The 25,706-nt window shown below is 45.2% G+C and overlaps 1 protein-coding gene and 1 long non-coding RNA gene across 4 annotated transcripts; one reads left to right on the top strand and one right to left on the bottom strand.

Moving 5' to 3' along the window:
- Positions 1-27: 27 nt before the first annotated feature.
- cacnb1 (calcium channel, voltage-dependent, beta 1 subunit) lies at positions 28-25,706 on the bottom strand. 3 transcript variants are annotated; one of them, XM_052048638.1, is made up of 14 exons: positions 25,433-25,706; positions 22,920-23,006; positions 13,422-13,541; positions 13,209-13,331; positions 12,995-13,131; positions 12,191-12,258; positions 10,896-11,056; positions 7,659-7,739; positions 7,258-7,316; positions 7,061-7,170; positions 4,900-5,051; positions 4,118-4,213; positions 3,857-4,042; positions 28-2,363 (listed from the first exon to the last, which is right to left on the bottom strand). In XM_052048638.1, the coding sequence occupies exons 1-14, from the start codon at positions 25,520-25,522 to the stop codon at positions 1,818-1,820; spliced, it is 2,016 nt and encodes a 671-aa protein (XP_051904598.1). In that variant the 5' UTR covers positions 25,523-25,706; the 3' UTR covers positions 28-1,817. The 3 variants fall into 3 exon arrangements, with proteins under 3 accessions (XP_051904598.1, XP_051904599.1, XP_051904600.1); XM_052048639.1 differs by lacking the exon at positions 10,896-11,056 and adding an exon at positions 10,522-10,550 and having other exon boundaries at positions 25,433-25,705; XM_052048640.1 differs by lacking the exons at positions 22,920-23,006; positions 25,433-25,706 and adding an exon at positions 19,010-20,043.
- LOC127589491 (uncharacterized) lies at positions 3,077-6,748 on the top strand. The gene is made up of 3 exons (XR_007959411.1): positions 3,077-3,842; positions 4,925-5,086; positions 6,698-6,748. It is a non-coding gene; the product is annotated as an uncharacterized LOC127589491 (long non-coding RNA).

Below are 25,706 nucleotides of genomic sequence, written 5' to 3'. Positions count from 1 at the left end.
TAACACTTAAAATAAACGACACAGTGGCATTTTCTGCTTACATTTTTAATTAAAATACGAATTTATCCACAGATTAAAAATGAAAGGCAGAAAAAGCAAAAAAAAAAAAAAAGATGCAGCTACAATCAGGCACCAATGATACATATGTCATATATTAGCTCTCTTTTTTTTAAACAATTGCGATAACGCAACAATAACATTATTCAATATTCATTTATCCAACTGAAGAAAGGAAGGGGGAGCGGTTAATGTTTAAAGCCTCTCACAATCTCACATATGGATCTTAAAAAAGATTAGGGCGTGGGGGAGAGGGGAATACACACAAATTGAGTGGCTGTGATTTTAAGTAACTATATCTGAGCATAAATAACACAAAAAAGCCAAATGTGTTGGACCTAGAGATAGAGACAACATGTGGCCTGCAAAGAAGGAGTGTAAGAGTTAAGACGGCAGGAGCGCTGTTGGCGGACATGGCTTGGTGAAACCTTCCGGCACTTGGGATTGTGGGAGATTTTTGGCAGGATGGTGGGCTCGGGGTGCAAGACCAGCACACTGAAAGCTACAATGGAGGAGAAAACTGTCCATAAAAAATATCGAACATAGAGCGACTTGTCCACCTGCTTTTAAGGTACGGGTGATAAGAAGTGGACTTTTAAAAAGGGACAGTGTGGAGGACCTTGACACTGTACACTGGGGGGTAAATTGGAGTGGGATGGTGATATAGACCCTGTTTAAGACTTTGGAGGACAGACGTGACGACGTCCTCACATTCTACTGAAACTTGACGGAGATGACAATCATAGCAAGTGGTGTCCTCGTGCTGTCTGGTGACATTCATGCAGTATTGATGTGGAAAAGCAAAGTACAGGAATCCCCCACTATTTGCAAATTAATCATATGGATATTTTTTTGTAGGGGTGTGGGGGGTATTCTTTTTTTTTTCCTCACCTAGTTGAAGTGCTGTGGCAAATTTTGGTGAACTTTCTTGAACGCCATAAGATGCCACAAGATGGGGGCAAAGCTCAGATTAATTGGTTGCTATAAGGTCTCAAGGCAAATCAATCCTCAGCTTGTGCTTGTTTTGGCTCATATTGTGAATATCTGCTCCACGAAGGGTCGGCTCGATTCTAGTTATACAGCGGAGATAGGACAGCCTGTGAACAGCGCAAAACTGTGTTATCCAAGAAAAATGGGGGTTAGAAACAAAAACAAGATATATACTGTGTATATTTTTTTAAAGAATATTTCTAAAAATATTGAAAAAAGGTGTATGGATGTCAGGTCCATTGTATAATATAATAAGCCCTTTGGCCCTGGCATCCTTTGACTTTTCTGTAAGCGGTCCTTGGAAGAAAAAGTTGAGATTGGACTCCCTATTTTTGACGATTACTTCGAGACCAATTGTTTGCGAAGTACGACAAGTGGTATGTTGGTTCCCTCTAGTGGTACGTAATAGAAAGCCACAGCTTCTGCTCCACTGGCCGAAACGTTTTTTTTTTTTTTTTACAGTTCAGTTATATTTAACTTTTAAGTATAATGCATCTTAAATATACTTTTTAGGAATAAATCTTCAGTTTCATTTTGAGATGAACACTTAAACCTCTACTATCGTATTTTAAGGTTGGCTACTATAGTAGTGCATGGAAAGGCAAGTATTTTTTTTTCCAATACGTGGTACTTGCTGTAAAAGGTTTGAGGAGAAACCTTATGAACAATTTGGTGGCAGGGAGGGGGGGGGGGGGGGGGTCCCTGCAAATAGTGGGGGATTACCGTATTGTCGGATGTAAACATTTTTTGTCTCCTCCTCTTGTGTCCTCTCAGCGGATGTACACGTCCCTGCCCCAGTCATCCTGGTTTTTGTTGCGGCTTTTGTTGGCCACCGTGTCCAGCGGCTCCTGGCAGTAGCGCTCCCTCAGCTTGGCCCGCCCGTGCTGCTGATGCCCGCCGTGACTGGGCGCCGGCGGCTGGTTCAGGTTCTCCTGGTCAGGCTCGGCTCCCTCGTCCTCCCAGGACGCCTGCCGCCCGTGGTGCTGCGCCAAGTGGAGGCGGCTGCCCCCTCTGCCACCGCCGCCTCCCTCGCGGTAAGGCTCAGGCTCCTCGTAGGGGTCGGTCTCAATGTCCATGCAGGAGTCGCCGGCCTCGGTGTACGCCGAGTCCCGGCTGCCCTGCGTCTCCGAGTCAAAGGTGTCTTGCCGGGATAGGCCGCGGCTGCTGCCCCCTCGGAGTTGGCCGCGGGAGGAGCACAGGTACTGCTGTTGCTGATGTTGTTGCTGAGGTTTTCCCCCTAGGTTGCCATGGTATTCGCTCCCGCCGCACTCCGTGCCCTCACGCTTGGGGGGCTCGCTGTGCACCAGGTTGGACCCCTGCGGCGAGTCAGCGGCGAGCCACGTGCACAGTGACCATGCAGAGACAAACAGTGTGAGCGGTTAGTCAAGGGGAACACTACTCTATGCAATATTATTAATATACTAAGCTAAATTGTACTATTGAACAAATTTTGCAGGTTAAAGTGCTGGTGTAAACATGCTCAAATCATCCATAAAAATATGCACAAAAGTGGTCAAATCAAATCAAAACACACCCAAGCTGTTAATCGATGCAACTGTGCCACCCTCTGGCTCAATGAGATCATGGCAACAAACAACAGATTTTGACTCAAAATGCAAAAAAAAAAAAAAATTATACCTTTGGGTGGTAATTTTGTGAGGATCTTTGTTTTTTAAATCTTATGTCTCCCATCCCCCAAATCTTTTGCAGGGCTGGGCAATATTTTGGTGCTGATGGACCATATTATATTTTTTAAAAAGTGCACATGAGGTGATTCGAAAAAAGAGAGAGAAAAAGTGGAAATGTGAATATAAAATGTGTCAAATGGGCGATTTTAAATACGAATTATAATTAATAATTTGAAACCAAGTAAATGTTGGATTGTCATTTTGAAAAATGTTATGTAATTATTATAATAAATTAAGTCACCAATTATTTCATCAAATGAATACATATACTTTAATTAAAACAAGTTATTTATCAGGAGAACATGGATTGTAATTTTTTTCCTAAAATTGGTCAATCAAAATTTAAAATTTAAATTCCATTGCTCTCAATTTGTTTGGTTTCTTACAATTAAAAAAATCATTATTAAATACAAGCAATATAATTTTTAAAAAATTTGAATTTTGACGTTATAAAATTTTCATAGACATTTGAACTTTGACCTAGCCCATCAGTCTGTTTCAAAAATCAAATGTAGTCGTCAAGCACCCAAGTTTACCCAGGGCCTGATGGCTTTTTTTTCACAGCCAATAGATCAATCAACCAGGCAATTGTAAGATGCATAATCAAATTGCACTTTTGGATTAGTTGGGGGTTTTTTTGTTAAAAGGCATATTAGTGGCAACCGAGACCAAACCGGGCGCCTTTTCCGAATAAAGAGGAGGCAGGCATGACTTGCTGTTTTCAGGGGCGGCGCCATGGCAACAACGGGGGAGGACAGCGAACTGGAGAGCGGCTGGCAGAGGAAGGAGGCCACCGAGGTGACTAAACGAGGGCAGGGGATTTGGCTCTTATTGCAAAGAGAAAGAGGAGGGAGGCGAAGTCTTCCGAGTTTCTCCGGATTTCCACTTTAGGTGAGGTGGTCTTAATTTCGCAGGTCACGTGTGTGTGTGTTTTTTTTTTTTTAGGGTGGTTGTTTTTGTTTTTCTGACGAGTTCCTCCTCCCGCGTTCAGGCGGCTACAGAGTCTGAGTGATGGACTGACTTTAGAGGGCGTGCTCGTCCTCTTTGCTCTCCGCGGCGACGTGGCCGTCCATGTCGGGCCACAGATCCATATTCCTGCGCAGCGAGGTGAGCACCTGTACCTGCAGGTTGGACACGGGCTCGGGCGAGGCGGCCAGCGCCGCTGTGGCCATGGTGCGGTTGAGCAGCGGATTGGGCGGGTTACTGCTGGGCGGGTGCGTGGCCTTCCAGTAGGCCTCCAGGTAGTCAGCCAGGTGCTCGCAGGCGTCCTCCAGCTGGTTCTCATCCAGAATAATGTCAAACAGTTCCTGCATGTAGACGAGATGCCAACATGCATTAGGGCTAAATATCACTCCAAAAAAGTGTCCAAAATGAAGACTTACAGGGGGGCACTGAGCCAACTTATCGGCCGCCACCATCTGCACGTTGAGGTGTTTGGCTTGGGACTTGCCCCTGGATTTGATGAGCCTCTGCAGAACCTGGAAACCATTTACCACCCCCAAAAATGGTGAACATTTTGAAAATATTCAAACACTCTGAAAAAAATAAACGCTGGAGAAATATGAAACAATACTTGAAATACACACACACACACCTACACACACGCACGCACACATGTCACCACTGTCCAATGAAAACCCCACATAAAAATTTTTCAAACCTTTTTTTAACCACTTTTAATTTTTATTTGATTGGTGAGCAATTTTCGCCATATTCAATATACAAAATGGCGTTGGTGACAACTGGTCACCGACTGGTTGTTCGCTAGCATATCAGAAAGGGGAAGTGACGAAAGAAAATAAGCTTTACTAAATGTTATTTACTCCTTTTTTGTTCGTTTTTTCAATAAACATTTCGAACCACTTTTCATTTTGATTCGATCGGTGAGCGGTTTTCGCTAGATTGAATATAGCACACAAAATGGTGTCAGTGACATTTGATCACTCTGATTGGCTGTTAGCTAGCGAATCAGAAAGGGAAAGTGACCAAAGCAAATAAAATCTTTATCTTATCTAGTCAATATAGATTAGCTATATGTTGCTATTTACTACTTCCTGCTTTTTTTTAAATGAGAAAATTGCACTTCATAGTATTATACAAATATTACTACCTAGTGCTACTACTTGTGGTTCAAAACAGAAAAATATGTATTTCTACCACTGACCTTAGGTGATGCTATCTTGATGTAGACAATGATGGGAGCCAGAGAGGTCTTGGCCAGCTGAGACGGGTGGTTGATGGTGTCGGCGTCCAGGGCTACCAACTGCAGTGTGCGGGCCAACTCGAAGATGCGCTCGATCTCGCTCTGAACCTCAGCTACGCCCCGTCCGGCAAACACACGAGAGGAAGCGGTGAGTCGACGACAAGCAAGACTCCGAAGTTGATCCTTCGTTTCTAAATGCTAGGGTTAGTTTTGCGATCATGCACCAAAAGAACCCAGCGTGAACTGGCTCAGATCACACGTTCGGTTCCATTTATGCACAGCTAAATGGAACGGGGGCAGAGCATTCTCATTCTGTCGCCTCCCCAAACATTGAAGGACGTTGCTTTTCTCTTTAAAAAAAAAAAAATAATTAGGACAGAAGGGGGCACTTGAGGAATGAGATGCCACACATTCTCATTAACATGACAGAAGCCAAATATGGGGGGGGGGAGTTGAAGATTAATGTTTTTTGGCTAACGGGTAGTGTCTTCACAAGGGTTGTCGGCATGCTAAAGCCTATGCCAGGCAGTCTTCGGGCACAAGGCGGGGTACACCCGCAACTGGTTGCCAGCCAATCATAGGGCACACATAGACAAACACCCACTCACATCTAGGGACAATTTAGAGTGTTCCGTTAACCTGCCGTGCGTGTTTTGGCAATGTGGGAGGAAACCGGAATACCCGGAGAAAACCCACGCAGGCACGGGGGAGAACATGCAAACTCCGCACAGGAAGGCTGGAGATGGGGATCGAACCTTGGCCCTCTGCTCTGTAAGGCGGACGCGCTAACCAGTCGACCACCGAACCGCCGTAATATATGAAATCATTTCCACTTTGGACATGGCTTGGAGCAATATGAGGATGAACGGAAGCGTGTGAGTCCCGCGAGTGCCGAGCGATCCAAACCGCGCCGTGCTAAACTGAAGGCTATCGCCGTACTTGGTGGAAATGTGGTTAGTGTTGCCATCAAGCGTGGCGCCTCGCTATTTGAAGAGCTATTGAGGCCGGAAGTGGAGGCAAGGTTTCCATTAACCTCCGCGCACGCACACACACACACACACACACATAGTCATTGGTTGCAAAGTGAGAAGCTTCCCCCCCCCAGCCCGAACTTCCCACAGTAGCTCTATGAGGACCATCTAAAGTGCCTCCACCCTCACACAAGGTGGAGAGCGGCATGCGAGTATCAGTTTGCCACTCCGGTTTGGCTCCCGCTCGAAGAGAGCAGCTCGCGGCCCTTCTGCCCTCCCACGGAAACGCTTTTTGGTTTCATAACACTTTTTTGGGGGGCGGGGGGGGGGTTGTTTTTGTGGGGTGGTAGTCTTTATTGGAAGCTACAGGCTGTCACACAGAAAAGTATGAGGAGCAGCAGACGAGGCAAGCAGACGGGCAAAATCAAGTGTGGAGGATGGGTGAGAGTCAGGGGGGAAAAGGGGAGAAGGTGGGCAGAGGTGGGGGGGGGTGCATACATACCCAGTACATCTGATTCAAGAGAAGGGTGGAGGAGGAGGAAGAAGATGATGAGGAAAGTGGGCCAAAGGAGGAGGAAGAGGAAACATGGGCGAAGAAGGGCAGAGAGACAGGATGGAAACAAGTCAGACTCAGGAAGTTGGGAAGAAAATTAACGATGAACAATTTTGTCAGGTTCTGATTCATGGTCCCGAGTACTTGAAGTCTACTTGTAATACTCGAGGTATTTACTTCACGAGTAGGTTTAAGGATACGATATGATTATGGTCATTTCTCAATCATTTTCGAGGGCGAATTGGGCCCGGCGTGACGCCTGATGGAGCCAACACAAACATAAACTGAAGGAAAAAAAAAAAAAAAGACGGACACAGTACTGAGCCTACCAAAACCGGACCTCACCTACAAATTCTGCCCTGGATGATTATGAACAAAACTGTGGGAGTTTAACCCTCACTGGAAATCCGACTTAATGCTTGACAAAATGGACCAATGTCTGAGGAACAGAATCCAGTACTCCATTCCAAGTTCTACAAACACTGCTCGTGAAAACCCTGAATAGATCTTGCCAGGGATGGTTCTCCTAAATCGAATGTAGGTATGATGACAACAAAAATGACAATGGTGTGTGTGTGTGTGTGTTTTGTGGGCTCACCCAGGCTGGAACGGGTGCTGGATCGCTCGATGATGGTGTGTTTGCTGGGGTTATTGAGGACCGAGCGCTTGGCCAGCGAGATGTCCGCCGTCACTCGTGTGATGGATATCCTGCAACAGTGGGGAGGTCGTCGGTTGGTTTTTTTGGGGGGGCGGGGGGGGGGGGGGGGTGAGCAGCACCGAGACCGGACCACTTACCTTCCCTCGAACTTGTGTTTCAGGAAATCAAAGAGAGCTTTCTGCATCATGTCGGTCACCTGCAAAGCGCAGAAATTGTCGGAGAGGTACGGGCATAAGTATCGGGACGTACTCAAGTCTCAATCACGAATTGGAACACGTGGTTTGCTACACTTGTGCGCGTATGTGGACAAAAATAATTGCACACGTGGCCCTTCCGTCGATAAGATGTGACAAGTGGAGTTAGTCCCAAATTATTTTTGAGCGATGGAAGCTTCCACTCTTTCGGGAAGATTTTTATTTTTTGATACAATGACCACGAATGAAACAAGCCTGAGCCTTTTCTTAGCTGAGCCCGAATTTCTCAAATCGGCTCTTCCGCGATGGTGTATGGAAATGAAGCGTCCCGTGAGTGAGCTCACCTCGTAGCCTTTGAGCGAGGGGCCCACCAGGATGATGGGTCTCATGGAAGGAACCACGTCATAGGGAGGCACGTGTTCCATCTGTGAGAAGGGACGCGCAGCTTTAAAGCCTTTCAGGGACAGCGGTGACTACGGCGGACAGTTATTCAAATTCTCTTATATTCGTTCCTCTTAATGTTGTGCATCAACCATTACAACGGGCCCTTATGTGTGTTGCCATCCATTGCCATTATTTTTTTTCCATGCCTAAAGACGAATAAAAGCCAAAATGTAGGTTCTCATTATTTGTGCATGAAAGGGTTAATACACACATAAAAGCAAACACGAGCATTCAAATCGATACACAGTACACTTTTCTCATGATTGACCGACTACCGTGAACTACTTTCATCCACATTACAGGGACTACTATTCCTCTGTTTGCTTTCTCTCACTTAATTAACGTCTGTGTAATTATGCCCAGAGTACCGGGGGGAGCTGGCTTTTTACACTCGCTCGCCAAAACTTTAAGTAGGTCTCCTGATATTGAGGGGGTTCTATATCAAGAACGGACTTTAAAAAAAATCATGTTCAGAGATTTTTTTAGTATTTAATAATTAACTTGAATTCAAAAATTCAGCATTTATTATCAGCATATTTATTAGCCATTAGTGGAAATGTAAGATTTAGTTGGCAAGTCGATTTATGGTATCCACACCTAAATTTTCTGCTTATGTCGACAAGATTTTAAGTTTGGGGCCACGATGCAGAACATAATTGGCCTTAACATGGTCGCCGGTCACGGTTCACACCCACAGACCATTTCAAGTTTTCAATTATTGTACCATGCATATCTTTGCAATGTCAGGCACCCGCAGAAAACCCACGCAAGCACGGGTGGCGAACATGCAAACTCCACTCAGGAAGGTTGGGCCCAAGATTCAAACCTCCCCCAACTCAAGCAGATTTACTAAACACTTTTCACCAATACTTGCAAGCAGCCATATTATTATAGTTAAAACTCCTCCACTGGTCGTGAATCTCAACGAATTGCGCGGGTGTACCCGGGGGTGCAAAAAAAAAAAAAAAAGATATATAAGCATGTTTGCACTTTGCGTTGAAGCAAAGAGGGAAAACAAAGGGGAAAAAGGGTACATTGAGCCTATGCGATACCCACGCATAGATGAGCCATGCTTTAAGCTTATTCTTAAATTGTGACTCACGACACGTATGATTCATCCATATAAGCGCTTTCGCTCTTCAAAGGTCCTCCACCCCCACCCCCACCCCAGCCTCAACACAGCACTGGAGTGAAAACAGTCACATCGCGACGGCAGGAAATCTGTATTCCTCTTTGTATCGGAAGGCATTTACCATGATACTACATTACATTGCATAAATCTCTTTCGGCCTCATCCGCCATCCACACGGGCTATAAATACATATTTTAAAAGGCTCCTAATGGCTCTCGTCTGCACGGGGCCCGGCGCTGGAGTGGTGTGCATAACGGCGGTGTATTAATAGTGTTAGCACAGTGCACAGTGGACTGCGCGGTGTCATGTACGGTGTACAGTAACGCGGTTCGCCCTGCCGGCGCGTTTACACGCATTTTGACTCCAGTGATCCGCTCTGGCATAGAAAGCCAAGCTTTCAAAATATCTGTTCTGTTATCACTGGACACGGACTCGAAATTGATGACTCCAGTTATGTGTGTACAGTTTTATGCATTTCAGATATGCTAATCATTTAGCCCAGGATTATCCCAACTATATGATGTACCATATAGTAATTATGATTTTTAGATAAAGTTGATGAAGTAAAAATTTTGAAGGGAATTTTTTTTTTTTTATTAATGCTTACATGCTTTGGCCACCTAAAAATGTTAATGCCGAGATATTTCCGCCTTGCGATTATGTTCAAACAGATCTGCCCGTGGGGCCTCCGTCTTCCACTTTCGTCGCAAATGGAGATGAAGGCGTGTCGGGGGTGCATCAATCGACGTGCACCTGCGGCGTCGCCATGGCGGCGAGGGCTTGTGAGGATTGGCAAGGGATGCGTTTGAATGCATATTTGGCTGCGTTGGGATTGGGAAAAACTCGCATCTCCACAGAGAAAGTTTTGTTGTTACGATTTGAACATGCATCCTGAAAAGTAGTCGACAACCGACCGATGGCGATTAGAAAAGCAATCTCACGTTGTGCTGATATTGAAAATATTTTCAAATGTATTGCATGCACCGTGTTCATTTCTGTTTATGCAGTTGCACATTATATGCTAGCCAAGTTTGGTTAATGTGTTTTATACGTTTCAGTTTCACAATGCAAACTTTTATTCTCTTTTGTTCCAAGTGATGCTGCTACGTGTGTGCCAAAAGTAGCAGTTGTTTGAAGAGCATCGATGCTAATTTCTGTTAGCCATCTTATGGCATTTTGCATGATACGAGCATTAAGATTCGTGAATATCTGGTCTGTTTGAATGCAATGTTTAAATCTCTGTGTTTAAACCATGTTGATTTTTTTTTTTATCTGTGGGTGGGTCTGGAATACAGTATATCCCCCCCTACTATAAACTGGGCTTCACTGTTTATTGATTCGGGATGACGATACAATACAATACATGCTAATTTATATAGCGCTTTCACAACAGCGGCAGCTGTAACAAAGCGCTTAACAAAACAGTTAGCATAAAGTAAAATAATAAACAGAACACATAACATAATAACATAAGACGGAGTAGAGAATGAGGAATTGATTCCAAACACCGCCTTTGACTTTCAATAGGGGCAACGCTACCCCCCCCCCCCCAAAAAAAAGTCCCCTTATTTTGAATCTCTATAATAAGGATGAAGATGTTAGTTTGGTTAAGAAAGGAAAAGCGCACTCACCGACTTCTGTTTCTGTTTAGCCGGACCGCCTACGGGAGCATTCCACAGAACATGCCCAAAGAATACACACAAAACATACACGCAACGGTTAGTCATTAACAGGTTAGCATTGAGGAGGGGCGTGGGGTCAGGGGGGTGTACCACTGCCGGAGGTACAGTTTACAGTGCCTCCCTATTTGAGTTTCAGGCAGCTGTGAGGTGTTAGTGGAGGCAACTTGGAAGAGTTATGGGCAGAGGGGCAGTGGGGCAAACGCAGGCAGGTGGGAGGAGGAAGGGAGGGAGGGGTGTTGGCGAAGGCGAGAAGCATCCAGGACCACCCTCCCAGCCCCTCTCCCTAAATCCCAAACTCCAGTCCCATCACTTCCAAGTGTTACCTTCTTAAAGAAAGGCAGCCGGTGCGTGTTGGCCTGAGGCGAGGTCACGCTGCCAGACATGCCCTTGGGGGAACGAGGGTCCCCCTGCGACTCAGGGAGCTCCTCGGCATCCAGGTCCAGGGGGTCAACGTCATAGGTCAGACTGGGCATGTCCACGTGCGCTGATTGGTAAGGTGGTGGCGGGGTGGGGAGGCAGTGGGGTTGTTGGTGGTGGTGGGGGCGCAGAGTAAAAGAAGCGAAAGACCGGAGACGGTGACAGAAATGAGGAAAAAAAAGGGGGGGGGGTAGAAGACGAGAGATGAGACGTGAGATGTGAGAAGCATCAGAACGGAAGCACCAAAAGGAAGACAGAAGGAGATGACAGTGAATGAAGGAAATGTCGGATTGTCGCGAGAAAACGCAGTGTCGCATGAAAGCTGAGAAGAAGGCAATCAATTGAGGACATCAAGCCTCCTGGACACCGGAGAGACCGAAAGTCAAAATTATTTCGAGAGGTTTGTTCATGTGGTGGCGTTGAATAAAAATAAACAATTCCCTGTTCACGGGTTTCGAAAAGACGTGAATGCTGAATAGAATCTCGGCTTGTGGAATTTTGGCTTCTCGGGCTGAGGAGGCATTTTAATGGTTAGCTTCATGCGGTAAAATGAAGCCTTTTTTTTAAATTACTAGAAACTTTCACTAGTTTGGTTTGGATTTGAACGGCTCAAGTGTACCATCAAATAATGGATGAAAATATAGAGGTAGTTGGTCGTTGGTTGAATGTGGTACAATGAGTAGGGCTCGTTGTACCGAAACCATGATACTTTTGTGATGTTGTGCGAGCCAGTCAGCCAGAGTTTCAATCTGTTGAGCGATTGTGCCTCTATCATTTGCGAGTACAAGATGGGGGGGGGTTCCAATTTCTTTGCCGCAATTATGCCCGACAAAAACGTGTCCGTATCAAGATTTAAAAATCCCACAGATGATTGTGCGTCGTTGTGAAAGCCTGTCTGAGAATTCACACTGTGAAATGAGAACCAACGGATGTGGCAACAAAACGGCAGAGGAAAGCCTTCATTCAAGCAACAAAAGCTGAGTGACGTGAGCGGAAAACGGAGACAGAAAGGAGGAAGTTATCGAGGAATGGGCTGGGGTCTTTGTTTTCAGGACCTTGTGATTTAACACGGGCTGGGAACATCGGTTTTGAGACAGAACCCTCCCTGTGGCTCATGACCCGCTGAGTCTACTGAGCGATGCTCCGGCTGTCCAATCGGCGGGCTCTTCAGATGAAAACGTACACATTATCTTGACCTCACCTGTGCCGGGCGGGGTGGGCCTGCGCGTTCCCGTGGCGACATCCAGGCTGGAGCTTCCTCCGGATTTACTAAGACACGAAAAAGGGAGATGTTAGCTTTGGGAAGCTTCTTTGGGGTTAACCAAAGCGATGATAACCAGCTAACCAATTTGTTGCTAGCTTGAAATCATCCGAAAAGCAAATTTTTACCCCTGGATAAAAATCTTGACCCAATGTGCTGGGGACAAATCCTCACCGCAATGTGTTTGGTATAAATAAACCGGCATTGGCTCGGTCTCTTTGAACCAAAGCTATGCTAACCAGACAACCAATTTGTTGCTAGCTTGAAATCATGGCTATAGCTCATTTTTACCACTGGATAAAAATCTTGACCCAATGTGCTGGGGACAAATCCTCACCGCAATGTGTTTGGTATAAATAACCCAGCATTGGCTCGGTCTCTTTTAACCAAAGCTATGCTAACCAGCTCACCAATTTGTTGCTAGCTTGAAATCGTGGCTATAGCTAATTTTTACCCCTGGATAAAAATTTTGACTCAATGTGCTGGGTCAAAATCCTCACCGCAATATGCTTGGTATAAATAACAGAGCATTGACTCTTTTGGACCCAGCGCTAAGTTAGCCATTTTGCTTTGGTTTACTTTTAACCAGTTTTTAGTTTGTAGCATCCATTTTCTAGGTCCTGTTGTGGCATTTGATTGACAGTTAACATTTGAAGTGGGGTATCTTCCCAGCCTTTGAGAGAAGATAGATCGGCTTGATTTTTCAACATTTTTTTCATTTCTTCTATTTTTCCCAATGCCGACCTGGAGCTGAGTCTGTTCTGCCTCATCCTCTGCTCCTGTAGAAGCCGAGTGTTCTCCAGCTTGACCGGGCTGGGGATAAAGCCCACTTCGCAGCCTTCCTTCACCAGACGCCCGATCCACCAATCGTTGTTGTATTTCTGCATGCGTAGAAAAAAAAAAGACGACAGCCAGGCATTACTAGACGATCAGCGAGTACAGGGTAGCGGAAACAAACCTCTTTGATGTGTAGGAAGTCTTTGGCTTCGAAGGATATGGCCATGCCCTGCACAGGAACATCGTCGCTGGGGCCCGGGTTGTAGCCCACGTTTGTCCGCACCGCAAACGCAACTGGTTTGGTCTGGACAAACAAATGAAATTAAAATTGTGTTCAACAATGGCACGAACACATGGCAAAAGTACTCATTCAAAAGTCAAGCGGACCACCGACCTTTGCCTTCTCGAGCGTGGCGAGGGCCTGCCTGTCGGCTTCCTTCCTCAGGGCCTCGGGATCCTCCTCCAGGGACACGTCGGAGTCCGACGGCCGGCTTGTGTAGGAGTCGGCCGAGCCCTGACGCGCAAGCAGAAAAGCGTAAGGGATGTTCCGTGCGCCCTTTCGCGGTTTGGCCATCTTTTCCAATTTCCTGCCTCCGTGTATATCGAGATCACGACGCGGCCCGACATCGTCTTTCACATTACTGTAAGAACTGAAAGCTGACTCACTGTAATTTGAGGAGCTTTGGCCGCGCAAACAAAAGGGAGAGTCAGCCATGCGGATAAGCCATCAGGTACACCGCACCGCTACACACAAACTGTACACGCGTCATGGCCTAAAGGACGGGACGCTTCATTAGGTATCCCTGTACACTCCGATGAGAGCCAATACAAGAGCTGTATCAAGAAAGCAAACAGTTTGAGCTAATAATGAAACCAAATTATATTTAAAAAAAAAAAAAAACACCTCTCAGTATTATGAAGTGCAACACAATTTATGAATTGGCTCGATTTTGGGAAGTGAGGGGGGGCTCCTGTTGATAGTTATTATGTAATGTAAAAATAGATACATTCTACTTGTATTCTATTCTTAGTCTATCTAATTCGTGAAGTGGTTCCGTTTGATTATTTGACTCGTATTTTGGCATACAGCGGGTTTAGGGAGGCCAAACGTAAGAATTTTTAAGACCCATTTGAGCACATTTGGGACCTCTCATTCAATAGAAGAGAGTGGGTGCAATGGGCACATGATTACATTGCAACATTTTTCAAACATTTTGTTGTAATATATATATATACACGGTATATATATTTTTACAGTAACTGCAGGTTGCAGGCCGCAGCAGTTATCAACGTCAACGACGAGCGTTTGTAAACCTTTTGGCGGGGCTCGTGTATCGGACTCTGCAAGTGTACCTAACGAAGTGTCCAGTGAGTGCATATTTTTCATGCGGGGTAACTTGACTCCCCTCCACTAACCATAACGCAGACGCCTGCCCCATGTCGACCCACTTTTGCAGCGTGAACTGCAACGATGGAGTGTTTAAGAGTCCAATTTATATAACCATCTCTCATTGTTTTTCTTTTTTTAAATTTGAGCCCCCCCCCCCCCCCCCCCCCAGTGCTTTGTAGGTGGTGCTGACAAGAGCGCCAACAGCTGAGCAGAACAAGTGAGTCATGAGGTGTGGGCCTCCAAAATAGAGGTGATAGAGCGCAAAAGATGACACAAGCCAGATGTAACCGCAATGGACAAATTCCCTGCCGGCAAGTCCACTGCACGTGTTAGATTTGAAACGGCATCATCCATGAGTTATAATTGGACAATTAAATCCGCTAAATCGCGGGACCAAGAATCCATATTGGAGGGGAGAAAAGAGAGCACTGTATTGAAACAGAAATTATCATAATTACTGGTTACCCAAAAGTCATACAAAGTCAAGTTTATGTCTTTACATTCTTTTGGATTATTTTATAAATGATTTTAGAATGACATTTTACAGAATAATTGCAATTTTACTTGATGAAAAACAAGGACACCCCCCCCCCCCCAAAAAAAGTGTGAGCGAGGCTAGAATGAACTAATGGCATTTCAATTATTTCTGTATGTTTGTGTGATGAGTGTGTGGCATGAGTGGAAAGGCATTATTATTATTATTATTATTATTATTATGGAAAGTGGAAAGGCATTATTATTATTATTAATATTATTATTATGAGGAATGGGACCGGAGTCCAAATGTGTTATTCTACTCTGAGGATTACATGACTGGATGCTTCAGGGATGCTGTAGGAGGTTTGTGTGTGAGGAGTACTTTTGAATATACGTGTGTATGTTTTTTTAATGTCCCGCGCTGTGTTTCACGACGGTCCTCGTCTCTCTTTGTGCAATTCCCGACCAAACGACAAACACCAGAGTGTTGATTCTGGCTCAGCCACCTGTCGCATTGTGCCGCTCCGCAGTCTCCCATGTAGACACTCCCTGTTGCCGGGGCGACGGCACCCCTCGCTAATTCCCGGTGTTCCTTCACGCATACGCGCTGCTCCCCCCCATATACACACACACACACACCATCCCCACTTCCTGTTGCATCTCGGCTCACGTAATGAGGATGGCACCAGCCGCCTCCGCTGACCAGCTATGACTCATCCTTGGGGAGCATCCCGACGACACGGGGAAGTTCAACCGAGATTTTAATGGCTGCGCTCGGAGGCGGTGACGGGTGAATTGTACCAAAATAAAAGGCACGGGGATGACGTCTGAAATAAAGCTGACAAACGTTCACGCAGCTTGTTGAGCCGAGTAGCACACACACACACACACACACATACACGCACACACACATACATGCACACCCATATATCCTCATTAAAGACTGCCAGCCATTTTAGACCAGTTTGAATCTTTCAAAACTCACTTGAAATTGTATGCAATGTTTTTTTTTGTGTAAAATCTACCAAATTAATGAATTGAAACAATTGCAGTGGATCATCAGACCCAGCCCCACCAATCCTTGTTGAAAATTTTCATTGACAAGTACATAATGAGGATGGGGACCGGGCTGGACTGCTAATAGCCACAATAAGCTTATAATTCATTCAAACACACACACACACACACACACACAATAAAAGTAAGGTATGCGGGGGTGCGCTGTACCAGTCAATGGTACTCAAGGTCGCAGGTGAACTTGACCTTATGCCAGCTGACTTTGGGCGACAGACCCGGTCCATCCGAGACTGGTCACACTTAAAACTATGAACAATTTCGAGTCTTCAATGAACCTAAGATGCATGTTTTAGATTTGTAGGAAGAAGTTGGAGTGCCCGGAGAAATGAGGCGGATGCCTGCAATACCAAACAAAATAAAAGCGTCCAGGAACTCAACTCAACCAATCAGCCGTGAATGCCTTTTGACATCTTCCTGGCCCCCCCCTCCTCCAGCCCCTTTTTTTTTTCTTTTCGGTCTTCCCCTCCTCATGTCACCGGGGCTATGTCTCTAATTTAGCCGCTTGCTTCACTTCGCTTACAGCTCCCTGTTCAAAATAGCTGCGAGTCACGTGACGGACCAGCTGTCACACCATTGGCTGCCGCCAGGATCGAGACCCCCCGCGATGTCATAGTAACCACCTCAGCCGCATCCGTGCGGAGGAGGAGATGGGAAACCTGAGGATGGATTGAAATGCGTTTCAAGTAATCCATCACGAGAAATCTGGTTTCATGACCCTTGATCATAAACATCGTGGGAATAATCCAAAGAACTTTGAAAAAAGGGAGATGGTCTCTCAGACGAGTCGCAACGCATTGCGACGCATTCGCACCTCCTTAGCGGGTGATATTGAATAACTCGCTGGGGGGAGGTGAGACAGCCAAGGCCGAGCCGAGAGGGCATAGTTGCAAACGGACGAGAGCTTTGACTAATGAGGGTCGAGAAGCATCGTCACCGCGCAACAAAGAAAAATTAGTTTGCGTTCCCTATGGGTGCGTTCTCCGGAAACCCCCGGAAATGACTTTCACGGAAGAAGCAGAGCATCAATGCGAAAGGCGCTTGACAATGCTGAAATGAAAGACTACAAGGGGAGAAAAGAAATCTCCCAAATCCGCCCTCAGTAGATCTCTGCATCGATAAATATTTGCTTCCTTCTTGTAGAAAATACAGAGTTTAAGGTGCCAAACAGTCAAATTGGGGGTATGAAAGCCAAGCCAAGTGGTCTGGAAACACTTGAAAGACAGACAACATTTGGTCCAACTCTGAAAGCATGCAAGACAGACCTAAATTCTTTAAATCCAAGTCTCAAGTCTTTTCGGCCGAGTCTAAAGCGACTCCTCAACCAACGAGCCCAAGTTAAACACTTCGATCATAATTTAGCCCAAGTTCAAGTCCATACATCTTTGTTAAAGCTTATGGCATCACGGTCTTAGAGTACGCCATTTTTCTCAAACAAGTCATTTCATGCAAGTCTGACACTGATAGCATCTGAACGCTAACAGCCACTTTGGGTAATTTGCTATTATTCAAGAGTGAAGAATCCTTACGTAAGTGAAGTACAAAAACCAAGCACGTCCAAAGCACACGGAGAGTGGCTGCGAGCGGCCATCTTTATTTGCTCTGTCACAGCGGGTTCCATGGTAACAAAATCTGAGGGTGTGGAGTTCATCTGAGGAGTGCGTTCAAGTATGTTTCCTCTTATTTCTTTTTTTTCTTTTTTTCATGAGACTGTGATAAATATGAAAAAAATAATAACGTCACCGGCCACTTCTTTAGGAACACCTCCTATAATGTTGAAAAAGATCTCAAAAGCCAAACTGGGTGAAAAAAAAACACATTGCAGATCAGCAAACTACAACCACATTATTAAAAAATATTGTGAAACAAATATCTCTTTGACGGTGTCGCTAAAAATTCATTCATTCATTCATTCATTCATTCATTCATTCATTCATTCATTCATTCATTCATTCATTCATTCATTTTCCAATCCGCTTATCCTCACAAGGGTGGCAGTGGGGTGCTGGAGCCTATCCCAGCTGTCTTCTAGCAATAGGTGGGGGACACCCTGTACCGGTTGCCAGCCAATCGCAGGGCGCACAGAGACAAACAACCAACCGCGCTCACACTCACACCTCGGGACAATTTGGAGTCTTCAATGAGCCTGCCATTCATGTTTTGGGAACGTGGGTGGAAACCGGAGTACCCGAAGAAAACCCACGCAGGTCCGGGGGGGGGGGGGGGGTATTTTGCATGTCGCTATATAACAACTCAGAAAAGGCCTTCCAGTTCGAAAAATGAATGCATTCATAAAGCCAAGTGCAAAAGCATTATAAAAGCACAAGGGAAAAATATTACTCAACACCAAAAGTCAACACCAATCTATTGTTGATGAAAAATAACATCAGGTGAAGCCGCAACGTTGTCCTATTTTGAACGTCGGAAAATAAAAAATTAATGATACAAAGTAGGATGATTATTTAAGAGCGACAATAACTCCAATGCCCCGTAAACTCCTCTCGCGCTGCTAGTAAACGAATTACGATAACAAAACATGAATCGGGTATATTTTCGTAATGCATTCAACGGCTAATTTAATAGCTTAAGGTTTCTGATGCTTTTATCACTTTGTACACCCATTCCTGAAGTTACCCCTAAAAAAAAAAAAAATACACCATCATCCTCCTCATGAGTCGGTCCTTTGCGTACATAAAGTGGAAAGTCTCTCCACGAAATGGCCACATGGCTGGTGCCGGAAAGCTGACTGGTCGCTGCGCATAGCACTCGACGCAGCCGGTGGGACTGGAAGTCTAAATTAAAAACACAGAGCCTTCCCAGCAGCTGTGACCAACCCAAAATGGAATTACAAAGCAAGCCGCTGACCCACAGTTACGGTGCAATCAAGACGCTTGGTGGCAAAATTCACATTTCCAACCCGAGTGACGACATCTCAGCGCAAAAAAAAAAAAAACAAAAGGCACCTGTCAAGGCCTGGACAAACACACACACTTAGTCCAACAAAAAGGCTGCCGAAAAAAAATTGACAAGGTTCTTCTTACCACGACGGGCCGCTGAATCCGTTCAGTCCTCTCCATGCCTCCTTTGCCACACTCTCCTCACCGTGGCCGATCCGGGGGGGGGCAGTGCCGGAGTCCACAGAATGTGTGTGTGAAGTGGCAACTAGTGTGCGTATGCTAGCTTGACAAGTGTACATGAGCGGAGAGATCCAGAAAAGAGTCCAGTGTGTGTATGTGAGAGTAAACCGGGAGACGCTCCGTTAACCTCCAACCCCTTTCCGCCCAGCCAACCCCACCGCGCTCTCTCGTGTACCTCCACAACCCAAAGGAACGTGAACCTTGTGTAAAGGAAGGGAACCGGAGCCAGCGGGATGGGGGTCGGGTTGCAGGACTTGTGCTACATTTGCAAACTGGGGAAATATATTTAGCCACCGGGCCCGGCAGGAACAGGGACCTAAGTGCGTCGAGGCCGAGGAGGAGGCTTGGTATGCAGCCGTCAGCCATCCAATGCCCCAGCTGACGTGGGATAGGATGGGGGGGGCAGTGCCCAGGGAAACCCCCCTCCCCTTTCTGCAGCTCACTCTCTCATTCTGCTGATGATGATCTCCTATGGACACGCAGAACCCTGTCCAGGACCACTTTGAAGCAACTGGCTGTGCACAACCTTGACAAATATGAGACTGAAGACCGATAGTAAAAATGTTGGTCTGAATCTGAAGCGATTGTACAAGCGTTTGATGCAGTTTAGTTCTTTTCGCCAGGATTCACAGTTGCCCGCTACAACATCAAAAGTCATACGGCTCAAGTCAAAAGCAAGTCTCGAGTTTTTATTTACGAGTTGAGTAAATCCAATCCGTTTACCATACATAGTCCGAAGGGTGCCAAAAGTCATTTAGTCCAGGTCTTAGCTCAAATTCAAATAAATTCAAATCAAAGTAAATTTGACTGGAGTCATTTAGTTCCAGTCTAAACCCAACACAAGATCCTCGAGCCAAAACCTAAAGTCATTTTGTCCAGGTCCTGGGCAGTTCTAGAGTCATGGAATCCAAATCCCAGTTCAAGTTGAAAGTCATTTGTTCCGAGTTTTACGCAAGTTCTAAGTTTTAAGGGGGCTTGTTGCTCTATTCCATAACTAAAGTAATCAAAACCCTTTTGTCCAGGTCTCAACCAAGCTCAAGTTCCATGCCACTTTCTTCAGTTATAACAAAGTCCTAAATCCTTGAGCCCTAGTCTAAAGGAGAACTCAAGTCATTAGGCCCAGGTCCAAAGTCATCTGGCCCAAGTCTGACGCAAGTTGCTATGTTCAAGTCTAAAACCGATGTAAAGTCATTGAATAAATCTACATCTTCAACTCAAGATTTATGTAATTTGCTTCAAGTCAATTCCAATTCAGAAGTCAAGTCCAAAGCTATATATGGGTGCAGCCAATTGAAGTAATTTTTGCTTCGTTCAAATCCAATGCCATCTTGTCCTATTTTAATGGAGGTCTAAGGTAAAAAAAAAAAATCCAAATATTAATCTACAGATCAGATACTAAATCAGATTGGTCAAACAGATTACTTGTCCTTTCAGGAGTGAAAGAAGCGATTGATATCTTCTATCAGATAGGTGGTGCGCCAGTATTTTGTAATTTGGCACCAACGTGTCCGCTAGAGGGCAACCTGTGACCCGATCAACAGCCGGCTCTTGCTGATGACAACAAAGTCACCAGGCGGGGGTGACAGAATGAAGATCTACCAGTTGGCCAGACTGTAGCAACTGGGGGAGGCAAGGGGGGGGGGGGGCTGCTGGCTTTCATATGTCACCACTGACAGCAACAACACACAACCATGTGGATCTAAAACAGAGTCCTTTGTTCAGCCATGTTGGTGGTGGACGGAGTGCATGTCAGCTAACGACAATAGCAGAATACAGAATTGTATGACATGATATGATGGGCGCATGTGGTAATTGTTTAATTAGCATTGGTGGGTCTTTGGAAAATATTCTCCCCTGTAAGAGGTACCTGAGCCCAAAGGTTTTGAGAGCCCATGCTTGAGACTTGTCATGCCAAGATCTGAATTGGTCTCATTTCCCCTGCATTTGTGACCGCAATCAGCCAATTACATCCCACTGAGCCTTTTCGGGGCTTTACACACCCTGACGAGAGGCGCTAGCCACCAGCTAGCTCGCAAGCTAACAGACTTCCGGACCGGTGGCAGGCTAATCCGCTGCGTTGCCTTCTCACTTAGCATTGTGTAGGTCCACATAACAGAAACCTTTCGGAGAAACTCGCCTGTTTTTTAACACGGTGACACACGCCATTCAGCTTATGTCTCACACTACATGACAGACATTCAAGCACATACAGCCTGCTAGTCATATGCAAATGCTTTATGTAACATAAAGTACATTACAGTTAGGAATTGAAATGACCACACCAAACTGTTTGATAAAGTGTGGCATCCATGGAAGATGCATTTTCAGGGAATAGGCACAGCTAGCTAGCTAACTGCAAACATTTTATATAGCTAACTGCTAGCTAAAGGCTAAAATTATATATTGAACAGTAGTGAGGGAGGGATAACTCATTCCGGTCACTGAAATGTGTAAGTTAATCATATTTTAGTCGTGCCCCCCCCCCCCCAAAAAAAATCTAGAAAGCAGAAATGCTGAAAAACTGTTTAACACGATACTATGTCTCCATAATTCAGTAGTACAGTTTTTGCAGATTTTCAGCACATTCAAACATGTGTAACGCATGTCAAAACAAACATCTGCATTCACTTCACGGGGTCTTTAAATAAAAGGAGTCCTATATGAATGGGAATGTTGTGATACTATTATCGGTGTATCAGTAGCAGGAAATCACATCCCCTTCCAACCTCAGCATGTCATCGCCCAGGAAAGCGCAGTGCACAACAGCAGCGTGCGCGGCAGACAGTCATCTTCATCATGTTTTTGTTGAACTTGACGCGCGAACGAGGCTACGCAAACACGTAGGCCGCGTTGGCGGCCCACGCACAAAAACAGAGCGCCGCCGAAGCGCCGTCTCCCTCGCATCTCTATCCCACTGTGGCTGCGCACATGGGGGAGATTCAGTGGCCCGGTTGCCATAGAAACCAAGCCCCGGTGCACTAGCCGGCTCCGCCGACGGTTGATTGTGTGTATCTGTGCGTGTTTGAATGAGCATGCTCTTGCGTAGGTGTGTGCGAGACTATAATGTCCATACAGGGCCTTGGCCTTGAGCAGAACTAAATGAAAAATCGAGTGAAAATAGGGTAGAAAACCTATAGGATGCCTACAGGCTTTTTGGTCGTGATGTTTTGCAAATGAAAAGGCAGGACATCGGTTGCGTGCCAAATCAACAGGTGCTGCTGTAAACCAGAACGATTCAGACAGCCAGTTGATCCGAGTCATTAATTTGAGGCCTAGAGCTCGTAATTGAGTCACTCCAAGCCTACAACGATATCCAAGTAAATAGTCCAAAGAAGGTTTAAAATGATTGTTTCATCCTGGTCAAAAAGAACTCCAGTGTCAAAAGAGTTGAGCCTTTGCCAAAAATTAAACTACGTCATTTAGACTTCATCGAAACCAATTCGAGAGCCGTGAGGTTGACATCTCTTTTATTCTGGTCCCTGATCCCAAGTCAGTAAATCTTAAATCACTGGGTCGAGTCAACTGAATCTCAAACTAGTTTAAAGTCATTCGGCCCAAGTCGAAATGAATGAAACGTATCACAAGTCCCAAGTCATTTAGTCCAAAACAAGTCATTGGGACCTAGTTCGTACATCATCTAATCTTAGTTTAGTCAAACAACACTCCAAGTCTAAAGTACTTTGTCTCTCATCTTGAATGAGTTGACAAAGCATTCACAGTATGACATCAGTGTTGAATTATCGAAAATGTTTTTGAATTTTGAGTCTGTGACATGTTCCATAACAGGATGTGAGCCAAACAGGAGGCTTGTTACCTGCCGGACGAAGCTGTTGGACGTGGTGTCAGATGAGGTGCTTCCATCGGAGCGCTTGAAGCGGCTCTTCCTCTTGGCGTACTTGCCCTGAGGAAAAGAGAGAGGCGTGGGTGTGGGTTTGAAAGTTTGCCTACACATAGTCATTTATTTTAACAGATCGTTCTAAAAGCCCCGGCCGCTGTATGCGATGGAGTTGTAGATAAGGCGACATTAGCCTGAGAGGGAAATCACACACACACACAATTCATGAGCAGGCAAGGCAACTCCTCATTTTTCATGTTCCGTTGCAACCCTCTAATCAGATTGGCGGACCCCTGCCAAATGGGTTCTATCCGGGTTGGGCAGAGGGCGCTCATTACATTAGAAGCCCACATCGCCATGGTTACGCAATGCTGACTAATCACGTTTGCCGGGGAGATGGCCTGTTCTTCTTCTTCTTCATCTTCTTCTTTTTCTGCTTCTTCTTCCCGCGTGAAGAGAGTGGCGGCTGCATCGGAAGAAAAACGTGCCGCCTAACAATGCCCACCTGTATGACACTCGGCGGACACCAGCGAACTCAAACCACTCATGAGTGTTGCGTTAATTTATTGTAATAATGCGCCAAACCCGCAGGTCAGAGCTCATAAAAAGAGATTTAATTCCTAAAAGTGTATTTAGCTCCTTGTCAGTGGGGAGGAGGGGGGGCAGGCAAATGTCAGCAACAGGAAGCACCAGGGCTTTGTGTTACTAAATGTCTTACCAGATTAAAAGTAGTATATAATTAAAGAGGAAGCAAGCAGGGGTGTTTAATCAAGTGGAAGCCTGGTGGGGGCAAACTTCCTTTCCTGCCCCCCGGGTGATATATTTAAATCAATGAGATTAGTTTCATCACAGTTCGGTGTAAAGCTTACAATTCCGATTGTCTGGATGGGTATCACAAAATCAAGCTACGGGGAGTAGTTGCTCCTTTAAGATCCAAATGTGGACCGTTGTTCATCAAACGATCAAATGCATCCATCCATCCATCCATTTTCCGAACCGCTTGATCCTCACTAGGGTCGCGGGGGTGCTGGAGCCTATCCCAGCCGTCTTTGAGACTAAAGTTCCAAGTTTCCTGGTACACGGAGAACTTTGAGGGGGCCGAGAGGATGAGGAGAACGGGAGGAGTGGGAGTGAAGGCATGATTGGAAGCGCTGGTTTCTCTCACTGCATGTAGAGAGACAATGAGTGTGCTCAGCGTGGGTGTGTTTCTTCCCCTTTTTTACCACCCCCCCAAACAAACAAACAAAACAAAAAACACTGTCTTGTGTTGTGTTGTGTTTCCACACTCAATCGCCCCCAAAAAGAACGGTACAGCCTATTTGCAGCTGACGTGTGGTGACACCACAGAGAAGTGAGGAGTATCGATACTCTCAATGATGGAAGCAAAAAATGAACCAAATTCACTCATTTGCCACAATATTGGGTACATTTGTACAACGTTAATACACGCAGGCACGGGCAGAACAAGCAAACTCCACAGAGGAAGGCCGGATTCAAACCCTGGAACATTGTTACTGTGAGGCGGACTTTGCTACCAGTCGGCTGATTTTTTTAAAATAAAATATATTTTTTGTTTTCATTGTTTATGTATCTAAAGATAAGATATCCTTTATTTAGAAAGTGAAATATTGGAATTGGCATCAGTGTATCCCTAAAACAATGAACATTGTTTTTAATATACTTTTACACGTTATTATCAATTTATTAATTGAAAAAACTGCAAATAAAATATAAAAAAATATATACATTTTTACATTCGTTATGTTGTTCATTTATTTTATTGCTTTTATTTTGTGCAAAGTAACATTTACTTACTTTAAATATTTGTTCTTTGAAAACAAAAAATATTTAAACATATTATCACTGTCATCATCATCATTCTTACGACCTTGGAACCAAATATGTGTACTCAAACGTTAGAAACGACATGCACAATAATAAACCGATGAAATGACAACTTCAAAGTGAGCATTGCCGCCCTTTTTCATTGGCTGGCTCGGTCGATTGTGCAGGTGCATCTAATGAGGTGGCCTCCGGGTGTTTACGATACTGCTGATTTTCTTCGCGATCAAATGCGTTCTTCTGCTTCTACTTTCTTGTAATTCTGACACATTGTGTGTGGAGTAACACAAAGGCGTGGCTTTGCATCGCATCCAATGGACATCCTGGCATTGCTCATCGCGCCACTGTGTGCACAAACGCTGATTATTAACCACCAATTACCATCTGCTCACATGCAATAAGGCATAGAATAAGTGTATATATATATATAAAATTTAAATATATGTGAGAAAATTGGAAGTCAATGCACATTGAAAACATTCCCGTAGGCGAACCAGCTCAATGGAAGCAAATGCGCAAGTGGCAAACAACCTGTTAATCTGTTTTGGAAAACACACGCAACATTTAATTTGTTGCCAGAAAACGGGAGCAAGTCTAGTTGTTTGTCGTGAATATGGTGTGTCTTTTCTCTCTCTCTCTCTTGTTCTTACCTGTGCCTGGGGATGGGGGTCGAACATGTCCATTTGGATCTCCTGGGTTGAGCTGGAAGGCGTCCTGGACATACTACTTTTCTGTACCATTGATTTAACTTTTGGCCCTTGATCAAAGAATGTATTTTAGGCGAGGGGGCGGGGGAGGGTGTTTAGGTCGGCGTCCACGGACTCATCTCTGTCGTGTCAGTGGGGCTCCTCTAACCGATGCTGAGTGGAATGGCAACAGCTGCCTTCGCTGTCAGCCTGCAGACGAGAGCGGAGGAAGGGCGCA

The sequence above is a fragment of the Hippocampus zosterae genome, chromosome 17 (assembly GCF_025434085.1).
Source record: "Hippocampus zosterae strain Florida chromosome 17, ASM2543408v3, whole genome shotgun sequence".
In the NCBI taxonomy this organism is placed as follows: Eukaryota; Metazoa; Chordata; class Actinopteri; order Syngnathiformes; family Syngnathidae; genus Hippocampus; species Hippocampus zosterae.
This window is presented reverse-complemented; position numbering and strand designations above follow the sequence as displayed.

Coding starts and splice junctions, on each gene's coding strand:
- cacnb1 (XM_052048638.1), bottom strand. CDS start 25,522: ATGGTACAGAAAAGTAGTATGTCCAGGACGCCTTCCAGCTCAACCCAG. Junction 11,057..12,190: donor GCCCACCCCGCCCGGCACAG/GTGAGGTCAAGA, acceptor CTTACCAATCAG/CGCACGTGGACATGCCCAGT. Junction 7,740..10,895: donor GGCTGCCTTTCTTTAAGAAG/GTAACACTTGGA, acceptor CCCTTCTCACAG/ATGGAACACGTGCCTCCCTA.